This window comes from Phragmites australis, chromosome 4 (assembly GCF_958298935.1).
Source record: "Phragmites australis chromosome 4, lpPhrAust1.1, whole genome shotgun sequence".
Taxonomy (NCBI): Eukaryota; Viridiplantae; Streptophyta; class Magnoliopsida; order Poales; family Poaceae; genus Phragmites; species Phragmites australis.
In genome coordinates this window covers 1338512-1361132 of record NC_084924.1, presented here as the reverse complement: position 1 = coordinate 1361132, position 22621 = coordinate 1338512, and the positions used below count along the sequence as shown (strand labels likewise).

The following is a 22621-nucleotide window of genomic DNA, read 5'->3' as shown; positions in this document are numbered from 1 at the left end:
AATCTAGTGGTATCAAACAAGACCTGACACAAAGCTTTAACCACGTGTTTTGCAGCTGCCTGTGATTACAGGGATGGCAAGAGATGCAGGCCTTTCCCTTGCAAAATCTGAATGCAACTTGATCCAGGAATGTGATCGTGGACCCCAAGCATCGAACCACATATATAAAAGATGATGGAGATGTTTGTTGAAAGATCCTGCACATGTTCTATAAAGAATTCCAGCAGTTTGTTGGATTTCCATTTTTCCATATGCCAGTGCATTGCCCCCACATGAGAAAACAGAAGACTTGCAACAGTATGTAGTAGTGACAGCCTAACAGATCAACAATATGATGCAATCTATCTCATCTGTGTGACTTGCTTCGAACTTTCCTTCCTGAAAAAACAGAACTAGTTGGATAAAATTCAGAAACACTGAAGACATGTGAGCCTCGAATTACCAATCTGGAATCCACATATGATCCAGCATCTGTCTTACGAAACAAAACTGCCATCCATCCTACAATACATTGCCTCATTCCAATTATTTGTACAAATTACAATGCTACTTACATATTGAGTTTGATCCATTTTTGCTACTTACAGAGTTACATATTGCAGTATTTAGCTCATCAGCATATCTGCGCCTACAAACTATGGAAAAATCTCACTAGCAGTGAAGAACACTTTGGTTCACTGAAGATCAACCGGATCTTAAAAGTAAATTCAGCCTATAAATTCCCTGATTGCTCTATAATCTGTACATTTTCTTCCTTTCAATGGAGCATAGAAGCAGGCAGCAACTCACTTTGCTATTCGCCTAAGGAGATGATCTGCCATGGACCTTACATTGTCATGTGTGGCTGTGGAGACAGCAGCGTCCGCGACACTCTGTCACGGTTCATGGCCGACACCGTGCGGCCCAAGGCGATCTGCTCCAAATTCGGCGATGGCATGGGTGCAACCGGGGCCGACGAGACCATACTCGTGCTGACACCACTGTCACTAACTGTGGTAGTGCTCAGAAAACTGTCTGACGCCTTTGGCGGTGGCGGCCTCTCGAGCTCCATGATCCCTTCCAGCATCTGCACCACCTTCCCCATGGACTGGCGCTGCGCCGGCTGCTCTTGGATGCACCAGAAGCTCACCTGGAGTGCGCGCTCCACCTGAATCATGTCGATGTCTTCCCTGGGGAGCTTCTTGTCAATGATGGCAGCAATGTTGCCCTTCTCGTACTCCTCGTAGGCCCAGATGGAGAACTTCTTCCGGCCAGTCTCCTCGGAGATGTCAAAGTTCCGGTGGCCGCTGACAATCTCCAGCAGGACCATCCCGTAGCTGTAGACGTCGGACTTGGCCGTGATGGGGAGGTTGGCCAGCCACTCCGGCGCGAGGTAGCCCCTGGTGCCGCGCACACTGGTGAGCGTGCGGTGCCGGTGGTCCTTGGGGTTTACGAGCTTGGCGAGCCCGAAGTCGGAGACCTTGGCGTTGTAATTCTCGTCAAGGAGGATGTTCTCGGGCTTGATGTCGCAGTGCACGATGCAGTCGCGGCACTCCTCGTGCAGATAGGTGATGCCTCGCGCGGTGCCGACGGCCACGGCGAAGCGCGTCGACCAGGGCATCTTGCCCCCCGGCGCGTCACCGAAGAGGAAGGCGTCGAGCGAGCCGTTCTTCATGAACTCGTAGACGAGCAGGCGGTGGCGGCCCTCGGAGCAGAAGCCAATGAGGCGGACGAGATTGAGGTGGTGCGTGCTGCTGATGGTAGCCACCTCCATCCGGAACTGCTTCTCCCCCTGCTCGATCCCCTCCAGCTGCTTCACCGCCACCACCGTCCGGTTCGCCAGCACGCCGCGGTACACGGCACCGAACCCGCCGGCGCCCAGCTTCTCCTTGAACCCCTTGGTCGACCGCTGCAGGTCGCGGTAAGAGAACTGCACCGGCGCGCCCGATGCGTACTCCAGCAGCGCGTACTGCGCCGACGCCGGCCCGTACTTGGGGCTGTGCTGACAGAAGAACCACCACAGCGCCCACTCACACAGGACCAGCCCGGACACCGCGCCGAGCAAGACGACGGCGACGACCCAACCGCGGACGCCGGAGCCGCCGCGCGAGGACCCGGCCGTGGCTCCGAGGGGCGGGTTGGGTATCCCGGGGAAGCAGACCTTGACGAACGACGTGCTAGGCAGTGCGGCCGACTGGTAGGCGCTCACGAAGGAGGAGACCTTGAGGAAGCAGAGGCCCGAGCCGTCGGAGAGCGCGGTGGACGCCACGCAGGAGCTGCCGGAAAGGCAATTGAGGCGGCAGGCGGTGATGCCGACGAAGAACTGCTCGGTGGAGATCTCCGGCGGGTAGGTGAGGAACTGTGTATTGTCGAGCTGGAGCATGGTGGAGTTGCCGGGGCAGTTCTGGAGCTCGATCTTGCGGTTGCAGCCGCCGCGGGGGTTGGAGGGGTCTCTGAGCTGGAAGTTCTCCGACGGGCACCCGCACACCGGCGACGTGCCGTTGTAGCTGCACACGCCCATGTTGCCGCAGTAGCCAAACACCTGGCACTGGTCCGCCACCGCTGACCACTGCTCCGTCGCCACGTTGCTGCCGCGCGCTGCGCTGTAGGCACGGAAGTTGCCATCCGAGTCCAGCCGCACGAACCGAATCATGTCACCGCTCTCGCCGTAGTTGCTGCTGTACGCCACCACCACGGGGGAGCTCAGCGAGCCGTCGGTCAGCGACACGATGCCGTTGGTCTGCATCGTCAGCGTCGGCGAGCTCAGCGTCTTGTTCGCCGTGAACGTCGTGTTGTAGCCCTTGTTGAAGTACGTCACGGTGGTGCCGCTGGTCCACTTGAGCGTGAGGTTGCCGGTGTTCTTGTCGACGGAGAAGACGTAGGGGCCGGAGGTCAGGTTCATGGCGGAGGTGAAGTTCTGCGACATGACCACCGTGTCCGTGGGGTGGTCAAACGACTGCCACAGGGTGGTCGTCGAGTTCTTGAGGACGAGGTTGCCGCTCTCCTGGAGGGCGGCGGCGGCGACGCCCTGGCCGCCGGTGTTCGACGACCAGAGGATGGCGCCAGATCCATTGACGAGCTGGAGGTCTCCGTTGGACGAGAGGCGTAGCGAGCCCCCAGAGTCAACGGCCGCGCCTGCGCCGGCGGACCAGACGGGGACGCCACCGGCGTAGGTGATGGCGGCGACGAAGTGGGACGGGGAGGTGGGGGACGGCGTGAAGGACAGCGAGAAGGTGTTGTTGGGAGATGACCACGACGCCGAGTTACCCGGCGAGAGGGTCGATCCCAGTGGCATGTCCGCGCCATGGGCGAGCAACGGGAGGAGGAGCAAGAGGCAGCAGAGGGGAGCAAAATCTCCGCGCTTTTGCCCCAAAGGCCGCATCTTTCCGGTGATTCCGGCTGGTTCCTCCACTTTCTTGGATGGAGATTTAGAGGGCGCGGTAGAGAAGAAGCTAATCAAGGCGACAGAACTCACCTCCCCCTCCCATATCGTCTTCTCTTCTCCTCTGCAATTGTTGAGATATTTAGGAATCGAGGCTGTGAATCTGGTCTTGGCACGAGGGAGAAGAGGGAATTAGGGACCGCGGGAGGAAGGAATTGGACCGCCAGGTCAGTCGGAGTAATGAGCAGGAGAGGTTGAACAGTGACATCCAAGCGTTTAGGTCGATAGTGACAGTGACGCACAATGCCGGGCTGCTCCTCGAGGAAACATCAAAACGAAGAAATGAAATTATTATAGAAAAATTAGATGATACTACCGTAAAGATTTATATATTAAAAAATATTATCAGTTATGGAAAGAATATGTAAGTCTTAGGATATATATTATAAAGATACCGATAAATTTTTCAACTTAGATAATTGTCGGAGGGTGAACTTCTTAAGTGGGGATCCGGAGGTACTTTTTTTGAGATTTGGTCGAGGATGATTCTGAGTCCGCCTCGTACGTGAAATAAATGGGAGTAAATGAGATGCAGGTAGAGTGAATAATTGGATGCAGGAGGAAGTAAATGCTCAGGGAATTTTTAGACAGGTTCAGGCCGCACTAAGCGTAATACACTACTCATTTGTATATGCTATAAATGCTCTGAGAATGTCTCTCTGAGGATCTGTTGTGTTACAAGAATGTTTGTCTAAGTCTAGAGCTTCGTGCTTCTTCCGTCGTCGTCGTCCGGAGCTCATCAGATGTGCCCTGACTGATCTCCGTCCAATGTGTTCTTCAGGCTCTGTCCGATGTGTTCTAAAAAATTCGTCTCTTTGTCTTGGTCCTCTTTTCTCCGGGGAGCCCGCCCCTCTTTTATACCCGGCGGGGCAGGTTGCGTGCCCAGAAAGGATTGACGTAAGTTTCAAGGCGTCATAAATGGAAAGCAACTATCATGGGCTGCAACTTGAGGTGACGGGGAGAGTTGAAAACGCGCCCCCGTTCGGTCTTCGTTGTCATCATTCCGCTTTTCAGCGGATGCAGCGGGGAGGGCCCGTCGGGCAGCCACCGAGCAGCCCCGCGTGCCCGCCTGGTCAGAGCGAGTCTGACACAGCAGAGCAGCAGGCGTCGCGCCTCGAGCCCTGCGATGTTATCCCGAGACACGCCGGATGACGTGCGATGGGACCAGCACATTAAATATCCCCACACCTCCCTGCTAGACCGTGGTAGGGACTAACAGCAAGCGTGAGGAGAGTGGTTAGAAGTGACAAGCCATGCGTCCTCTTAAATGCAGCATCGGGCTTCTCACCAGTTGACACCTCACCACTGATTCCCTGTGGGGAACACCAGCGAAAGACTTCTCAGGCCCTCGGGGAACTGTGAGTGCTCGGGGACTACTGTTCACAGTCCCGAGCACTCTCTCCCGGATATGCCCCCTCTTTTGGTCCTCGGGGAACTCGGGTGCTCGGGGACAACTGTTCACGTCTCCGAGCACTCTCTCCTGAAACTTGACTGCTCTGGTCCTCGGGGAACTTGGGTGCTCGGGGGCCACTGTTCATGGCCCCGAGCACTCTCTCCCGGAACTGACTTCTCTTGTCATCGGAGAACTCGGGTGCTCATGGACCACTGTGCATGGTCCCGAGCACCCTCTCCCGGGACTTGGTCTTCTCAGACCTCGGGGAGATAACTTCTGAGGGAGGGCGCCACATGACACTCTGTTGTCCTGACCTCGAAACTCAAAGACCCCTGGTTTCTATATCACCGACAATAATCTTATTGTCATAGTATTTTCTAAATTCGCCTAATTATTATTGGGTCGAACAAAATCTCCCATCTCTGGTAGACTAACAATAACTACTTTGAGAGACCATTATGCCACTTAATGACCGTCGTCCAAGAGGCTATCGACGGCCCTGATGGGTTTGATGGTGGGTCCCCTGAGCTCTTTGCCTTTCAGGACTCTTGACCAGTTGACTGGGTGCTGCTGTGGACTGGTTTTGTGGTTGGTTGGTGGGTGGGTCAACATGGGCGGCTTCGACGCTCATGTGTTGTTTTCCTTTTGTTTTCTCAGAGAAAAGCTCAGTATTTGCTGGCTACCATCAACTTGGAACGAGCTGAAGACTACGGAATATACTATTTTCTCTTCCTTGGTTGGCTATCTTTGCCTAACTACATAGGCAAGAGCATGTGGGTTCATATGATATCCCTATAATGGTTCAAGATAGGTCCATAACAATGGATTCGTCATGATGGATTAAGTTAGGAGCAGGTTGATTGGCTATTGTTGTTACTAGTCATTTCTTTGCCAACATAGTTGTAAATACACATCCTGCCCTAAAACAAGTTGTAAATACATATCTTTTACTAGTGCTATATATCAACTAGTACGTACACGTCAGCAAAAGTTACATAAATAACAGGTTGTGGATTCGCAGTGCTCGATTTGATTTTGACTTGGGCAAAGAGCTTGAAGAATAATTCACGGTGAGCGTGGCGTTCGTGCCAAGCCGTCAACGCATGCTCTGTCGGAAAGAAGAATTTCCTTTTATATACATACATCTGTCGTTAAAACTTTAATAGGTTGACTACACGCAACACATGATGCTAAGTAAAGCTGGATGAAAGTATATCACAGATGCTCAAGAGAAATTATTTGTAGTTTACGACCAGGAAGAGGGAGCATTTGCACCAATGACAGCCCGCGCAGAGACTTCACATGCCGTCCAAGAATTTGCAAGCAGAAGGCAAGAACAGGTCAAGAAACAGGGTCCGAGTGAGAGAGCAATCTGTGATAGTTGAAGATCAGCAGCAGGTGAGAAGGAGGAGGAGTAGATGTTCGCTGAAGGAGCTGATGGTTTCGACGATGGCGGAGGGGGGTTGCCTTGGCTTCTCAGAGCATTGAAGAGAGGGACGACGACTGGACACCGGTTGGGGACAGACATATCGTGCGTGGCAATCCGGATCCACTTCATGATCGACGAGATAGTGGCTCTGGGTTTCGGTTTTGGCCGATCGCCGGTGAAGAAGAGAAAGATTCTGACTGTGAAGGATCGTTTGTGTCTTCCATTTCATCAGGCGGTTTCCTGAGCACAGCCTTGGATGCAGGGTTCACGAAGGATGATCTGTTGGTGGCTGAAGCATGTTTAGCAAGTCCATCGGTGAGGGCTAAGGTTAGTGCGGTGCAGTCATCTCTAGAATCGGATCGCCGGGTTTCTCTGCCTAGAAAGATTGTAAACGCTGTTGCTCAGCATCGTCCGAAGAAGGGAACTCCATGGCAGGGACCTTTGCCAAGATGGCGTGCTTCGCCGGTTCGTACGCTCGGCGATGTGCCGGGTTTCGCCGGTAAAGGAGTTGCATGGCCATGTGAATCTGATAGAAGCCGGTCATCAATTGGCCAGTTTTGCTGGATGCTAGGTCCGGTTACAATCAGGGTTGATAAATTCGTCGGTTACCGCTCAAAATTTATGGTAACGGATCTTACCATTCCGCTCTGATTATATAAATCGATCGGTTATTGAATTTAAATTTAAAAAAAATAAAAAAAAAATCAGAAAAAATCTTTAAAAAACCAGAGACAATTATAAAAACTTCTGTGAAAAAAAAAACAAAAATAATATCCTTTGATCATATTCTGTATGGAGGAATTTTGAAGGAAAAAAACTTGAAGCGCGCAGCTCATTTATTAATTTATGTTAAGAAAAAGCTTAATATGAAAACATATATTTTTCTTATGTATAGTGTATCTTAAGATGATCTTTAAAATTAGTTTCGCTTCAGTTAGAGTATTATTAATTTCTCCATGATTTTTACAAAGTTCAGAAGCATAAAGTGAATATATTAAAAACAGCACTGTAATTAACTTTTTCATGTCTACCATTATTTTTCCTACATAAAGCATAGTATAATTAAACTAATAAAAGTGGTTTCACTAATTTTGAAGGTGTGATGGGTTAGTTATGAATTAATCTAGTTGCAACACATCTGTATAATCCTGTATGTTACAATATTTTATGAGTTCATTATTTTTAAAAGACAAAAAATCATGTAACAAGACTAAAAAAAATTGGTTTCATAATTTTTAGATTAGCAAAGAGTAAACTATGCATTTAACTTTGTTTAGCAAATACATTTTCTCACAGAAAATATTTAACTTTTTTATGAATATAAATACTTTTGTCATGTTACAAGGAAAAAAATTCATTTAATTTGAAGCTCACATGAATTAGTTATTTATTTTACAAGGTTGAACTATTTTTTCGGTTTTTTTATTAAACATCTCTGAAATTCGAGAAAACCGCTCGATAAATCGTTAAAACCGAATAGTTACCGAAACCGAGCAGTTATCGACAATAAAGAAATACGAAAAATGCGCTCGATAAATTGGCGGAACTGCTTGGTAGCGAGCAACCAAGTGGTTATCTGTTCATCTGTTTGGAGGTTGCTAGTACCGACCTAAGCTTAAAAAGGGACTGATCTTCAGTACACGGACTCTGGCGCTTGGGGGTAAATCTCGTAGAAAATCTCGACATAAAAGATGTTTGGAGAGTCTCGGTATGATTCACTACTCTGCTTGCAATAGTTATAGGCTGAGTACTGTACAATCTAGGCTGAGTGTAAATCTATTCTAATAGCCGTGTCCATGATCATGGACATGCAAAGATAGAACCTTTTTGACTAGACTCTGGTGCATGTGACTTGATGAGTAAGTGTGTGGACTAGATGTCTATGTGATGAGGTTGCTGGCTAAATCCATCAGGATCTGTATGGTGCTAGAGGTACAACAGATGTGATGAAAGGTATTACGAAGTGAGGTGTAGCCCCTCTTAGGACTGAGAAAACCCCATATATAACTTGTTACCTGGTTTTGAATCATTTAAACTGTTTTAAAGTCCATCATAAATAAGACAGGCATACCTGCATAAACTACTTTACGCTTAAAATTAAACTGCAAAGCTTTATCCTTAAATCACCTTTGTATGTATTTATCAAACACTTTAAAGTAGTATAGGACTTGTTGAGTACCTTCTGTACTCATTCTTACTATTATTCAGATGAGTAAACCGATGCTGATTTCATCGGAGGTAAAGACAAGGATAAAAAATAGTCTTAGAAGTCACGTCTGCACCCTAAGCTGCTTGTGGTTTATACTTTTTTTTTTGCTATGTTTTGTTAGCCTATATACCAGGTTTGTAATAAACAGTATAGTTTGTAAATATTTTGTACTATAAACTATAATATTTATGTACAAAATTTGATTGTGATATTACTATTGTTATACTATACGTATCAGTTATTTAATACAGGAACTGATACAGGAGGTACAGTAGATCCCGGATTTAAGGTCTTACGGTGGCTATCAGTGTATCAGTATCGGTTCTTACCGTCTTTCTTATTTTTCACGTGCGAGAGATTAAGGATTGATACTGATATACTTTAGGTTTCAGTTACTATTAAACTAATATCGATGGAAAGTAATTTTTAACTCGTTCTATAGTAGTGTAATTACGTGCCGTCTGCGTTCCGGTCCCCTGACTTCCATATTCACCCATCTCTTCCCTCCATCTCCTCCCGCAATATCGGAGGGTGCGCTTGCCGCCGCCCCGGCCGACGCCACGCCTTGGCGCCGCCGTCCTCGAGGCTTCTGCTGCCGAATGGAGGAGCAAACTAGCAAGTGCTAAGCTGTTCAGAATCGCAACCCAAATTGTTTTCACAAACGCATAGACGATCATTAGTTTGTTGTCTGACAGCGCTGTTTGGTCTCCAAATCTTAACGGGAGGTTCTGAGAATTTTGCTGTTCTCACAAACATCGGAGGATGTTCCTCATGTCGATCCGTGTAAAAACTGAATAACCATTTTTTTCTTGAGATGGTGGAAAAAACTGTACATGAGAAAAAGGTTTAAGTTGCTTGTACTCAAACTCGTCCAGACTTGTAAACTGCACAGCTATTTGTAGGACACCATAGAAGAAAAGTCTCTGCGTTCATTTCTTTTTTCGCTGTTCAATCTGACTTTGGAAACCTTCTTATCTTTTTTTTTTTTTGACACCTCTCGACTGGGTACAAATGTAGCATCTGTTCGAACAAACAAACACACACAACAACACACACACCACCCAACACAAACACACAGACCTACATCTATACGAAGCAAAACGTCCTTCTAGGAATCGACGAAACCAGCTGGTTCCGTAGGTGACGGGTACGTCACGATCCCCTTATAGCTTCACGCACGAGAGGCAGATCTGAAAATAAATGAAAAACACGGTGCAAACTCGCGTTGAGCAACGCTCGAACGCTCGCTGGCTCGGGCGCACGCGCCGTCTTGCCAACCGAGCCGACGCTCGGATGCGGAAACCTTCTTATCTGATTGCATGCGCCTGCATTGTTTCAGAGCTGATAGTAAATTACGACTGTGATATCCACCAGTTACCAGTCTACCGTACTGCAAGTTTCAACCTTCCTAGAGGCACAATAACAAATATAGATGGTAAATTATTGGTGCGTGCATGCTGTACTAGCAAAATCTCAACATTTCTTTTCCTTTTCGCCTCGACTACCAAAATCTCAATTGTGAAATTCATCGTTGCGTTCATCATAGTCTAGCACACGAACACATTACAACATGCAACGCTACGATATGATGGAAGAAATGTACTGCCAACCATGGGCACATAGTTACGAATGGTTTTGTCAGTTAAGCACAACGACCTCGAGTTCTAGAGTTGTGCTAGTACTATTTACATGTCGACCGTGACTGGCCAATATATAAAATTGAATGAACGGTTAAATACCTTCTGGAAAAGAAAAGGAACCCACGAATTTGTTTAAGGTGAACCTACTACGTACGGTCTGTAGAAACGACAAGCTGAATCGTCACGCTCATGTAAGTTGTACATATACTGAATCTTTGTTTTTTTTAAACTTTTTTTGGATTTTTTTTTTTACTCTTTTAGTTATTTGTTCGCTAGGTTTCAGTGAAATCATTTCCAATTCCATGACTCAGTGTATGGCACTGTTTGGTGTTCGTTCTTTTCCTGCATAGAGTATTAGATTCATATAAAAAAATATGAAAAATATCATCTTTTCTGAGATTCTATATTGTACCAGAAAAATCATAGGGTCTGTTTGGCAGAGCTCCCAGAGCAGCTTCCCGATTGAAATCAAGGGAGCTCTGTCAAACAGCATCTTTCAGCTTTTAGCTCCTTGAGTGAAATTTGTAGGAATGATTCTCTGAAATGAACTAAAAGTCAGGGAGTTAAGAGTGACCAATTAATTCCCACAGACAACTCTGCTTGTTCGTGGCTGGCGCAGATTTTTATTAGTCGTTAATCGTTATCAAGTTGACTATTTTGTACAGATAATAACTAAATGCACTGATTGGATGGCGATCAAGCACTGATGACAACACTAATGATGCTAATTATACAAATCGACCTTCCAGCCACAGATAGTTATACATATTCTTTTTTTGTCCCTGATGGGAGTATTTCGTCAGGAATCTCTGGTGTGCCAGTCTCTAGTACTTCGCGCGTTTTATCACCAAGAAGGTCAAAGTCAAAATTTGTCTCTCTGCAGATTTTCATTTTAGACACAGTACAATTGATTATGACAACGAATGAAATTGATGCCACAACTAGCATTTTGCCTAATTTCTTAGTGATAAAATTTTGACTTTGACTTTCTTAATGATAAATTTGCAGAGAGACAAATTTTGACTTTACAGTCAGCGTTTTGCCTAATTTTGACCTTGAGATCTGATCTTCTGTGGCTTCGTTTCGTTCGATGCATGATGCAGGTGTGGTGCAGGGCTGGGCGGCCATGGTGACGGGCGCGCTCGCCGCCAGCATCCCGTGGTACACCATGATGATCCCGCACAAGCGCTCCAAGATCCCGAAGCAAGTGGACGACACCCTCGGCGTCATCCACACGCACGGCGTCGCGGGCCTGCTCGGCGGCCTGCTCACGGGCCTCTTCGCGGAGCCCACCCTGTGCAACCTCTTCCTCCCGGTGACCAACTCCAAGGGAGCCATCTACGGCGGCGTCGGCGGCGCGCAGTTTGGGAAGCAACTCGCGGGCGCGCTCTTCATCATCGGCTGGAACGTGGTCGTCGCGTCTATCATCTGCGTCGCCATCAACTTGGTCGTCCCGCTGCGCATGCCCGAGGACAAGCTCGAGGTCGGCGACGACGCCGTGCACGGCGAGGAGGCGTACGCGCTGTGGGAGGACGGCGAGCTGTACGACATCACCAAGCACGGCGGCCACGGTACGCGCGCCGCCGTTGCGCCGGTATCAATTACCCCAAACTGAAAAGGCATGCATGGAATTAAGTGGCCCACGTATTTACGTAGTTAGCTTCGTTGCGCCGTATTTTTTACACTCACTTCGATTGTAAATTCGCATCCATACGATCAATCAACAAATCTATCTTCCTCACTGTCCATTGTTGCTAACATAGGTTGCTGCTCGACCTCCAACATGCGGGTTATAGTTGCCTCATCGCCTATCTCATATCACAATCTTGTGTTATACAACAATAAATCTATGTGTGATTTTGAAATTCTGTAACAAATTCAGTCAAACAAAGCTCCTCACCCGCCTACTGCCACGACAATGATGAGTGGCTAGCTTACATGTCTTATCCTGATGAGCTAGAGCTTTGTTGATATCCCTTAGTCATTATTGTAGATCATGGCTTCACCATCAGTAGTCTTTAGGCTGCACCTTGCCCCATCGTGTGTCTGACATCGCAACTTTGAGTTGCTCAGTAAGTCTAATATAACAACGCCTATCACTTCCACTATCGATCCGATCCTATGTCCCGTCTTGTCGATCTATGGATTTGTTGATGTCACTTTTATCGTTGCTAGTGACCATGGTTTCTATCATGCGCAATGTATGTGTTGTGTCTTGTCCCGCGGCCTGCTTGACGCAATGACTTTGAGTTGCACGATCCTGAACCCTAACATGCTTATGAATTTATATAGAAATGATATCACTAACTTTTTATTTTTTCTAAAATTGTATTTGATACAAGCCCTTCTTTTTATATTTTTAATCCCAGTTTCAACTATTATGAACTGTAATTTTACACGGACTTTTATTTAGAGGCCATTTGGAAAAATGCCACTGAATAGTGAAAATACCACTACGTCCGTGACACATGAATAGTGACATTTTTGTTTCAGTAACATTTTCCCAATTTTCCCTTTATTTAGATATTTTACTTTCCAACCCGTATGGAAATCGAACTACTATTTTTTTCATTATTTTTAATCCTAATTTTAGCTATTGGTTAATTGTATTTTATATAGACTCTTTATTTGGTATTTTGCTTCCTATTTTGTATAAAAATCAAACTACTATGTTTTCATAATTTTCAATTCCAAAATTAGCTATTTATTAATTATATTTGATATTGAACTTTTCGTTTAATTTAGACTGTTAGATGATCATAACAATTAGTTGTCTAAAACCTTTTATTTTTACAGATCAAAGACATGTAATTAATTTGTACAATCTGAACCTGTAATGGAGAAGTTGTTCATGATATGCGAAGTCTCGTTTTCGCATTTCTCTGCACAGTGCACACTACCTCGTATCTCTCTTACACGTACAGGAGATTGGCGCTATTTTTAGAGCTGCATTTCCTACCGCCTGCACTGAAGAGCGCCGCCGTTTGCTACCGACCCCTCGTCTCCTCCTCGTAAACATGGTGATCGATCGATAACTTTGCCCGAGAACCCATCGCCGATCTGGCTGAACCGCCTCTTACCATGAAGCATTCCACGTCCAGCTCCATCTCCATCTCCCTCGCCTTCGTCATCCTCACGCTCGCCGTCGCGACGGCATCTGCCGCCGCCATGGCTGGAGCCGCGGATGAGCGGGTCGCCAATTACCTCGTCTACGTCGATCCCGCTCCCCCCGGCGTCGACTGCCAGACCCACCAGCTCGGCATCCTCGCCGCCGCCCTCGGCAGGTACGTACGTACGTGCCGACACGACCCATGCATCCAAGCAGCACTGTTCTCCATTGATCTTAGAATCGAACCTCATGCATGGTCCAAAGATCATGGCACGACGACGAGTTCACCTTGATTTTTTTTCTTTTCTGGCCGGATCGATGAAGTGAGGAGAAGGCCAAGGCGTCGATCGTGTACAACTACAAGAACGTCGTTAGCGGGTTTTCGGCGAGGCTAACGCCGTCGGAGCTGGAGGCGGTCAAGAGTAATTAAGCTTAATCATCAACCAATTAATCACCATCTCACCAGATCTTGATGCGTATTAGCTGCAGCATTTACGCATGTGCATATGCTGCCTCACTGTAATTAACCTTTTAACCCCGGGGTAACTGACTTGTTTTGCAGAGCAGCCTCAGGTGAACCGAGTGATGCCGAGCGCGACTCTGCAGCTGATGAGCAGCAACTTCGAGGACGTCAGCTAATTGCATGTGCTAGTTTTACCTTCTTCCTTTTTTGGTCCTTCATCACAGCCGATTCAAACATTTTGGTTTGTCTTTCTTGTAATCTTGGTTAGATGAACATGTGATGCACTTGTTGTAATCTTTTTGTTTTGTTTTGTTTTGTCTTGTAACCTTCTTGTTTTATAGTCCGGGCCATTGAAAGCCTAATTCAGTACAAAGACGAAGTAAACATTGCGGCCCACCAAATTAGCTGACCTCATAAAGGCCCAACAGAAACGAGTAACAACCAAATCAAATGAAAACATGGGTAGAAACTTTTGAGGCCCATGATAGAACGAGTTACGGCCCATATTATCCCCACTAAGTAAACCAGTTGGCCCGTCAAAAGAACGAGCTTTCCTGCGATTCTAAGGCTTGTTTGTTTGGTTTCACGCGGGTTCTGTTTCGCAGAAGCGAGAACTGAAACAACCAGTCTATTTTTATTTATTTTAGTTATATTTTTTAATATAAAAATAGTTTTTACTATTTTAAAAGTCTGAGAAGCTAGAATCAAATTCAGATATACTTGTAATAGAAGTTGGTTTCTGGAGAAACTGTAGCTTGTAGAAACCCAAACAAATAGAACCTAAGAAAAAGTTAGGAGAGCTTTTTATTTTTAAATTTCAAAAATAAAAATTAAAAAACTAGCCGTTCGTTTGAAAAAATTACAAAAATAAGATACTATCGCTAGTTGCAAAATTGCAAAATCTAGACATCGGTTGAGAAGCAAGGTATTAACGACACCTTTAAAAAAATAATGATGTCGCATTTCCAACGAACAGCAGGTTAAAAATAAATAAAAAAAACACTACGTTTTATTGGTCTCAAAATTCAAAACACTATCGAAATAGTCGAAAAATTCTAAAAAAATATGTTATAGAGGATGCTATGATCTATCTCTAAAAAAATTCAATTCAAACAATTACTTTTACAATAAGAAACAAAAAAGATGCAGTGTACAATAAAATTTGTCCTTTTTATTTCTCATTGTACATATCATATTTTTGTTTGAATTTTTCTTAGATATAGATCGTAGTATCCTCTACAATATATATTTTTCAGAATTTTCATAATTATTTTAATAGTGTTTTGAATTTTGAGAGCAATAGAATTGTACCTCCATAGTGCACATCCATCAGGGTAAAAAATACAGTACAATACTATTTAGTAAAATATTATTTGAAAATGTACATGTTACTATAAGTATGATGAGGTGGTGCACCAGAATTTTCTTTGCTCTAGCTTCGCCACCCCATAGAAGGGTTCTGATTTAAGAAAGCATGTAATGTAGGAGAAAAAGAGAGTTCATTACATGCCACGATAAAGCATGGCCATGATCTAAATGGAACCTAGAACAGAAGATAAAGTAGAACATCCCCACGATAAAAAGGATTAAACTCCAAAATAGAAGGCCTCAACTCGTCACTCCTCCTTGAATCCATCCATCCTTGTCTGGAGAAGCAGCAACTGAGCACAAGTAGTTGACGACGACGGTTCCCAGCTTTGTTGCCTCGTTATGCTAGTAAACGGTTTGAAGGAAAACATCCACGCTTCATTGCTCATCAATCATCACAGGCTTCAGTGTCTTTTTACCGTATCTAATTTGACCGTAGGTTCTTACTGAACCATGATCGAGGCTGTTGGATTTTTACCAGATGGTAGCTGCGTTATCTTAAAAAAAAAACTCATCACTGACTCAGGAGAGAGACATTTTATCCTGAAAGAATTGCATTTAAAGTTTAAGTAAAGATCTCGAAAGTTAGCTATAACCCGCACGCTATCGCTGAGCGATCATGTCATGACTACGAAAAACACACGAGAGTTTTTTTTTTGCAATGATGAGAGTTCAAGTCCTAATTGATAGCCTCACACCTAGAGAACCTACCACCGTGTAGTTGAGGCATGTTCTCAACTGCGTTATCTTAGGACTTGTTTGGTAGAATTCTTTCTGATTCAAATTCTCTACAGGGAGTGATTCTCTGGAGAAATTGATTCTGTAGCTGAAAGTGATTCTTTAAAATAAAATATATAGAGAAGTGATTTTCTGCTGGAAGTGAATCAGGAAAAACTATTTTTTTAGCTTCCTAACTTTTAGTTCATTGTAGAGAATCACCCCACGAATTTTACTTAAGGAGTTAAAAGCTAAAAGCTGTTGTTTGATAGAGCTCCATAATTCCTACAAAAAAACTACTCTAAAAACTCTGTCAAACAAACTCTTAATACTGCAGAGTCATTTGGGTCGATGAAATATATAACCGGGACCGAGTGAGATATAGATAAACCTTGAGCCCTGCACTGCTCAGATCTTGGAAACTCTCTAAACAGGCACCTTAACAGTTTGGGGGTAGAGTAGAAAAGTCGTAATTAGGCACGTGCTTACACGTGGGTGAATGGATGCTAACACGATCTAGTCTAGAACATTAGCGCTGGATTACGCCAAGGGGCAAATAAGGTCCCTTTCGCGGCCTTCAAATGGTGCCGTAGAGCCGGGGAGAGCAGGAGCAAGCGTGTTTTGCTTCAGCCGTCCGTTCATCCGGTTCAGTTGCCGTCACTTTCCTTCCGATCAATCCACGACCCTGTGTGTAATTTTGATTTTTGACTTGGTTACTACGTATCCAGAAAGGGAAATACTTCCGAATTTGCAAGTGAAGGGAAATCACCAAAGCTCCTTGAGCTGCACCGTGCCTAATGTCATAAACTGCCAGCTCTAAACGCGACATACGTGTCAACATATACATGTATGCATTGAACAGCTCTTGGCATACTTGTGCAGTGGAACGATTTACTTTGTACATGTACCAAGTCTTTTCTTTTCTTTTCTTTTTTGAACGAATTGTACCAAGTCTTTTTTTTTTTTGCACAGAACAGAAGTGTTTACTCAAGTAATCGCCAAGATTAGCATGATGGATGGATGGGCTTCCTGGGGCGATTAGTCTGCAACTGCAACAAAGTCAGCCAGTGAGGTCAATCGGTCCATCTGCAACATCTCGCTCGCAGCTCGCTGTTGAAAAGGCCACGGCTTTCCTGGCCAGGGCACAGCACAGCCCCAAGGGCCAGCAACTACCGAAGAAGACGCCGGTCAACCAGCCCCTCCATCCTTCGCTGTCGCCTCCCGCCTGCCTTCCATCCAACTGCTTACCCTGTCCAGCTGAGAGCCGCCGCCATGGAGCCCACACACACAAGACACATGGCAGCTTGATTTCTTATTACCACCACTATATATAGTTAGCTCGATTAGCTCAGCTGGACGAACAATTTAATTCACCACCGACACACAAACTAAAGGGTTTGGAGAGCAAAAGATAAGTGGTCTGATACTTAGCAATTGATCAGCTGGCACTCGATCAAGCTCGGCGGCATCTTGATCTCATCTTGATTAGTTCCTTGAAGGTTTGCCACCAGGCTACAAGCCCGTTCGCTCTTGATCTCACCTTCTGTCTGTAAGTAGATGGCGAGATGCATTTCTTCAAGACTATATCGATTGGATTGTTCATATTTTACCTTCTTGAGATTATTGATTCATATTTTTGGTTGTTATTTCAGGGATCCATTGAGCCAAAGCTGCGGCGATTCTTGGGGCTCGGACCATGGAGGCGTGCAACCTTGCGTACGCCATGGAAGCTCAGCAGCACGAGCAGAGCCAAGCTGGGGAGTCGAGTTCCGACCCAAGGACGGTGCTGACGTACCTGACCTTCCTGGAGCAGAAGATCGGGCACCTCCGCGGCATCATCTGCTCGGCGCCGGGGCAGATCGTGTCGGCCGAGCTCAGCTGCATCGCCGTGCAGCTCATCTCCATATCCAAGAGCCTCGCCGCGAGCAGCGGGGCCACGGCAGAGGAGGACGCCAAGTCACCGCGGCCGTGCGTGGCGATTCCGAACGAAGGGGACAGTGACGCGTCTGACCACGACCACCAAGCCGAGGACGACGGGCGCTTGCCCCCGGGCTCCTACGAGGTGATCGAGCTCGCCAAGGAGGAGATCCTCGCGCCGCACGTGCACTCCTGCAAGGTGTGCGGCAAGGGATTCAAGCGCGACGCCAACCTGCGCATGCACATGCGCGGCCACGTCGACGAGTACAAGACGGCGGCCGCGCTCGCCAAGCCCGGCCGTGACGCGCCACCGGCGCCGGCACCAGACTCGAGGACGGATCGGTGCTTCTACTCGTGCCCCTACGTGGGGTGCAAGCGGAACAGGGAGCACAGGAACTTCCGGCCGCTCAAGACGGCCATCTGCGTCAAGAACCACTACCGGAGGAGCCACTGCGACAAGAGCTACACCTGCCGGCGGTGCAACGTCAAGCGGTTCTCCGTGCTCGCCGACCTGCGCACGCACGAGAAGCACTGCGGCCGCGACCGCTGGGTCTGCTCCTGTGGCACGTCCTTCTCCAGGAAGGACAAGCTCTTCGGCCACGTCGCCGCCTTCGATGGCCACGCGCCGGCGTTGCCGCCCGAGGAGGAGGACGCGGCCGATCGCCTTGGCGCCACCAATGGCAGTGGTTCTGATCAGATGCCAATGGGCAGTGATGCAGTAAGCAGAATGGCGACCATGGAGTGCTTCTCCGACAGCATGTTTGATGATTTCAGCTGTTCTGGCATCGAAGGCTTTCCTCTCACCGATGGACGATGTATAGACGACGGCCGAGGGTTCCTCTCACCGGTGCGCCTTGATTCCTGCGACTTTGACGGATTTGATCTCTTCGAGGCACCAGGAATTGATTTCTGATTTCTGAACTCTTTACCCGATGCGATTTATTCCTTAGGGAAGAAAAAACTGATGAATGATTTTAGAATTTATCCTTACTGAACTGGCACTAGCATGTACAACAATTAGGAAAGTGTACACTAAAATAAAAGTTCCGATTTCCTAAATGCAAGATCGCATCTTGGTTTTGACATAAATTACTGTTCCCCCTTTTGAGGGAATTCACATCTTCAACTGATACGTCATGCAAATGAACACTAAGGTTCTGATCAATCTATTTCAACGCAGCATTAAAAAGCGATCTGGTAAATTTCTCCATACACTATCACAAACCAAGTTATGAGCTGAGGAATTATGAGAATCATTTTCACAATTCAGAAGCCTCACATGCACATATAAGAAGCAAGCAGTTATCAATTTGGGCCGGGTTCGGGCCCATCTTTCTCTCTCGAGATAGCTTCGTGACAGGGTTCGGGCCAATTTGGGCAGCCCAAAGAAGAGAGGCGATGGAAATTAAGCGGCCGGCCCATCCCAGCCCGAGCCCACGGGTTCTTTTGAATTGGCAGCTTTGGCCATGCTATCATTATTGCTAAGGCAACTGCTATCTGTGTCTTCATTCAGTTGCAACTTTCGCTCACACCCACCACGAGATAGGTAATGGTTGTGCAATTAAAAACCTACCAGATATCGATCAATCTATTTCAAGGCAACATTAAAATGATAATCTATTTCAAGCTCTGTATAAAGTGCCACAAACAAAGTTATGAGATTGGGGAAATTATGATAATCGCTTTCAGAAAAAAAAATCGAAATGAATATTAGTTATATTGATAAATCGACTGAAAAAAAAATAATCTAAAACTCAAAGAAAAATATCTAAAAATAAAAAAAAAATGAAACAAATTTTTTTAGGTTAATATTACTTTCATCAACATGTTAAAACTATAGGCATACACAAAAGTACTAATGTTTTCTCTATAATCAATTGAATGTGTTAAACATTGATAAATTCATAGATAAATATTGAAATGCACAAAATTTGTGAACCTAATTTTTTTAATCTTCTTTTGTTATGCTCTGTACAGCAAAATAAAATAGACGCGGCATAGGCGCGCCAATCAGACTAGTATAGTTCAATACGCTACTTATCACCTCAGCATTTGGAACCTCCTCCTTTCTCTCTTCACTCCAATACGGCGAAGGGATCCATCCAAATGCCTTTTTCAACATCTTATCAACGTCTTCACATGTTTTGCCTTCACCAGTATCCGCAACAGAAGCTTGAGTTTGATCAGCTGATAGTGTCTGCCATTTTCTGTGCCCCCAGCTTGCTTCTCTGAGTTTTCCCAAATTCAATGTTTTGATGGATATTCAATCTTCATATTTGTTCTTAGAAAGTTTCACACCCAGTGAACTCAGGAGATTGCACTGGAGGAATGAAATACATAAGGCTCAAGGGTCATTGGCATGCAGTCACTCCGTGGTAAGCTGGAAACTATAACATGACTAAGTGAACCATTTTTGACAACTGGAAGTGTGAGGTTGTAGATTGCAGAGAAAACTCCCATAAAAAAGATTATAGACAACTATATAGATAAGATCTGTAAATCAGTTTTGGGACCTCAACCAAATAGACCTAGATGAACCAGTAAATGTATTAACCCAATAAATAAATAGTTACATACCATCATGAATTTGTTGAGCATCACAAAGTGTAATGAATGCTAAAGTCACCTCTGCCCTACTGGAAAAATGAGAGCCTACTTTTGCACAAGCCACAAAGAGTCTACATCAACTCACATTTCTCTGGTTTGCATATATGAGATCAATTGGTCTAATCTAATTTAGTTTCACTAAAACACAAGACTTATATTCAAATATAAGGTGCAAATCTTTAACGCTCTGTCCGCCCGCCCAAAAGTAAAAGTAAAACTGACATAGAAAGGGGCAAACTCTCGAAATTGGTATTGTTAATGAATATGGGTGGTGTGATTAGGCATGGCAGCAAATGATGCCACTAGGAAACTCCGAACAATGCGTGAGGAGTGAATAACTGAGTATAAAAGGTGAGCCTACAAAAGAGATAGTTAAATGGAGCATCTTACAGTTGTACAGAAGCCCAATGCTACTAGTTTCAGGGGTCACCAAAGGCAATACTGGTGATTTTGCGAACATCCTGCACACCATCGGCAAGGTGTTCAAAGCAGGAAACATAAGTTGATACTCCTATTAGGCAACAATATCATGAAATCAACAGCGTTACAGGTGAGGTGAACAGATGCGAAAACGAATGGTGATGTTCAAACTAGCCAACTACAACGGAGAGGACAAAAAGACAATGACAAGATGCGTGTGAACCAAACCGAAATTGTTTTGGTTGCCACCAATTCCATAAAAAATAACTCCTCACATATTACCCTCCACTCCCTTTTCTGGTTTGTGTCAACAAAGTGTGCTTTTCAGTTAAAAAAAGGGGAGCTTTAGCATAGAACTGAGTTTCTCCTTGATTGGAATCCACTAAGAAAGCGTCGCGCACGACCGCTTTTAGAAGTTTCTCAATCACTTCAGTAGCTCTTCGATTAGGACTCGAGAACTTGCAAGTATTGGTCTCCCTGGTGGTTTCCTGGATCCTAGTAGTAGGATCGTAGCAGAAGCGGGGAAATGAAAACACGGACAGTGCAGTAGTACCAACGAGATTCCTAGCGGCTCCCCTCCCCGGTGGGGAAGAAGAGAAGAAGCAGCTATCCGAAGGAGAAAACCACCACGCGACACATTACAGACACAGCACAGCTGTGATCAGAAGCCAGACAATCTAAGCAGAGGAGGAAGAGTAGAGAGAGGCTAGACAGAGCATACGCACGGGAGGTGTCGTATCTGGTTATAAGACTAAATCAAATGTAAACTATATGTATATTTAAATCAGTTACATATACATATAACAATATTATTAGTAGACAATATACACAATATTTATTATTATAATATTATTTATTACAAAATAATCACACGAATCTTAAAAAATATATAGCAGCGGAAAGGAAACACAACACAATGTTCACTCCTTAGACAGTCGATCAAAAGCTCTACAAACCTATAACTCTGTGTCGTCTTTAGGATATTACTTGAAAGCTTCACCTTTTGGAAAGCAAGCGTGAATATTTTCAATACTAAGCAAGTGGCGGAAAATATGACATAGAGGTTTAAACCAAGATTTTTCTATCATCTAAGGTTTAATTTGCATAAAAGCCGATTTTAGACTAATGTAACAGAAAATAGTTTTTCAAAAGAAAAGAAGTGTAATTGATCTCCTTTAACCTTTGAGAATTCAACAATATCTTTATCACGGTAAACATATACCTAACTAATCATGTGAGGGTCTATGCCACTTATAACCGTGAGCACGACTGAATATTCAGTTTGACACTCTACAGAGGTTGTACACTTTACTCACGAGTCATGATCAACTCTTTTGCCGGTACCCATCGGTACCTTTCACACTTTTGAGGTGTGCGTCGAGAGATCACCATGAGGCTTTTCCAAAAAGTCTTCTAGCATGTATTTGCCCACTGCGATTTCACCGACATACATAAATAGAGTAACCCTCTACCCTAGAAGCCCTCATTTAATTTCATAGCTCATGATTCATCACCTATATACTACATGTTCATCTAAAAGTATAGCTAAGTAGTATACTCATGTTATCGAATAAAACATCTACAGAGGAAAACTACACATGTTGCTAGTGTTTGCTAAACTACCCCATTTCACCACAAAAATAACATGCATGTTTTGAAAAACTGACTTTAATTGAAAACTAGGCTCACAACATGGTCAAGACATTTGCCTTCGTCAAGGTGATGCACGGTTCCTTCAAAGTCTTCTTTCTGGAGATTTTTGAACTGCTCTTAAACTGATTCGTCTACATGAGCACATAAATAACATAAGAATAATACATCAAATAGTACTAAAACTTGGTAAAAAAACATATAAAAAGATTCTACACATTGTTACGAGAAATTAAGCGCAAAAATCGCCTAAAACGGAGTTACGAGCAAAAAGTTAT

At 45.1% G+C, this 22621-nt stretch overlaps 4 protein-coding genes across 5 annotated transcripts; 3 read left to right on the top strand and 1 right to left on the bottom strand.

Annotated features, from left to right (window-relative positions):
* Nucleotides 1-472: 472 nt before the first annotated feature.
* Nucleotides 473-3610, bottom strand: LOC133915049 (G-type lectin S-receptor-like serine/threonine-protein kinase At1g34300). The gene has a single exon (XM_062358051.1). The coding sequence runs from the start codon at nucleotides 3359-3361 to the stop codon at nucleotides 827-829; it is 2535 nt and encodes an 844-aa protein (XP_062214035.1). The 5' UTR covers nucleotides 3362-3610; the 3' UTR covers nucleotides 473-826.
* Nucleotides 3611-11218: 7608 nt separating this feature from the next.
* On the top strand, nucleotides 11219-11707 carry LOC133913988 (ammonium transporter 3 member 2-like). The gene has a single exon (XM_062357160.1). It carries the CDS (start codon nucleotides 11219-11221, stop codon nucleotides 11705-11707), a length of 489 nt encoding a protein of 162 aa, XP_062213144.1.
* A 1466-nt stretch (nucleotides 11708-13173) lies between these two features.
* LOC133914232 (subtilisin-like protease SBT3.17) lies at nucleotides 13174-13840 on the top strand. The gene is made up of 3 exons (XM_062357363.1): nucleotides 13174-13376; nucleotides 13526-13623; nucleotides 13764-13840. Exons 1-3 carry the CDS (start codon nucleotides 13174-13176, stop codon nucleotides 13838-13840), a joined length of 378 nt encoding a protein of 125 aa, XP_062213347.1.
* A 3159-nt stretch (nucleotides 13841-16999) lies between these two features.
* On the top strand, nucleotides 17000-18755 carry LOC133914056 (zinc finger protein STOP1 homolog). Of its 2 annotated transcripts, none has more exons than XM_062357217.1 (2): nucleotides 17000-17248; nucleotides 17402-18755. In XM_062357217.1, exon 2 carries the CDS (start codon nucleotides 17446-17448, stop codon nucleotides 18577-18579), a length of 1134 nt encoding a protein of 377 aa, XP_062213201.1. In that variant the 5' UTR covers nucleotides 17000-17248; nucleotides 17402-17445; the 3' UTR covers nucleotides 18580-18755. The 2 variants fall into 2 exon arrangements, with proteins under 2 accessions (XP_062213201.1, XP_062213200.1); XM_062357216.1 differs by having other exon boundaries at nucleotides 17002-17298.
* Nucleotides 18756-22621: the final 3866 nt, after the last annotated feature.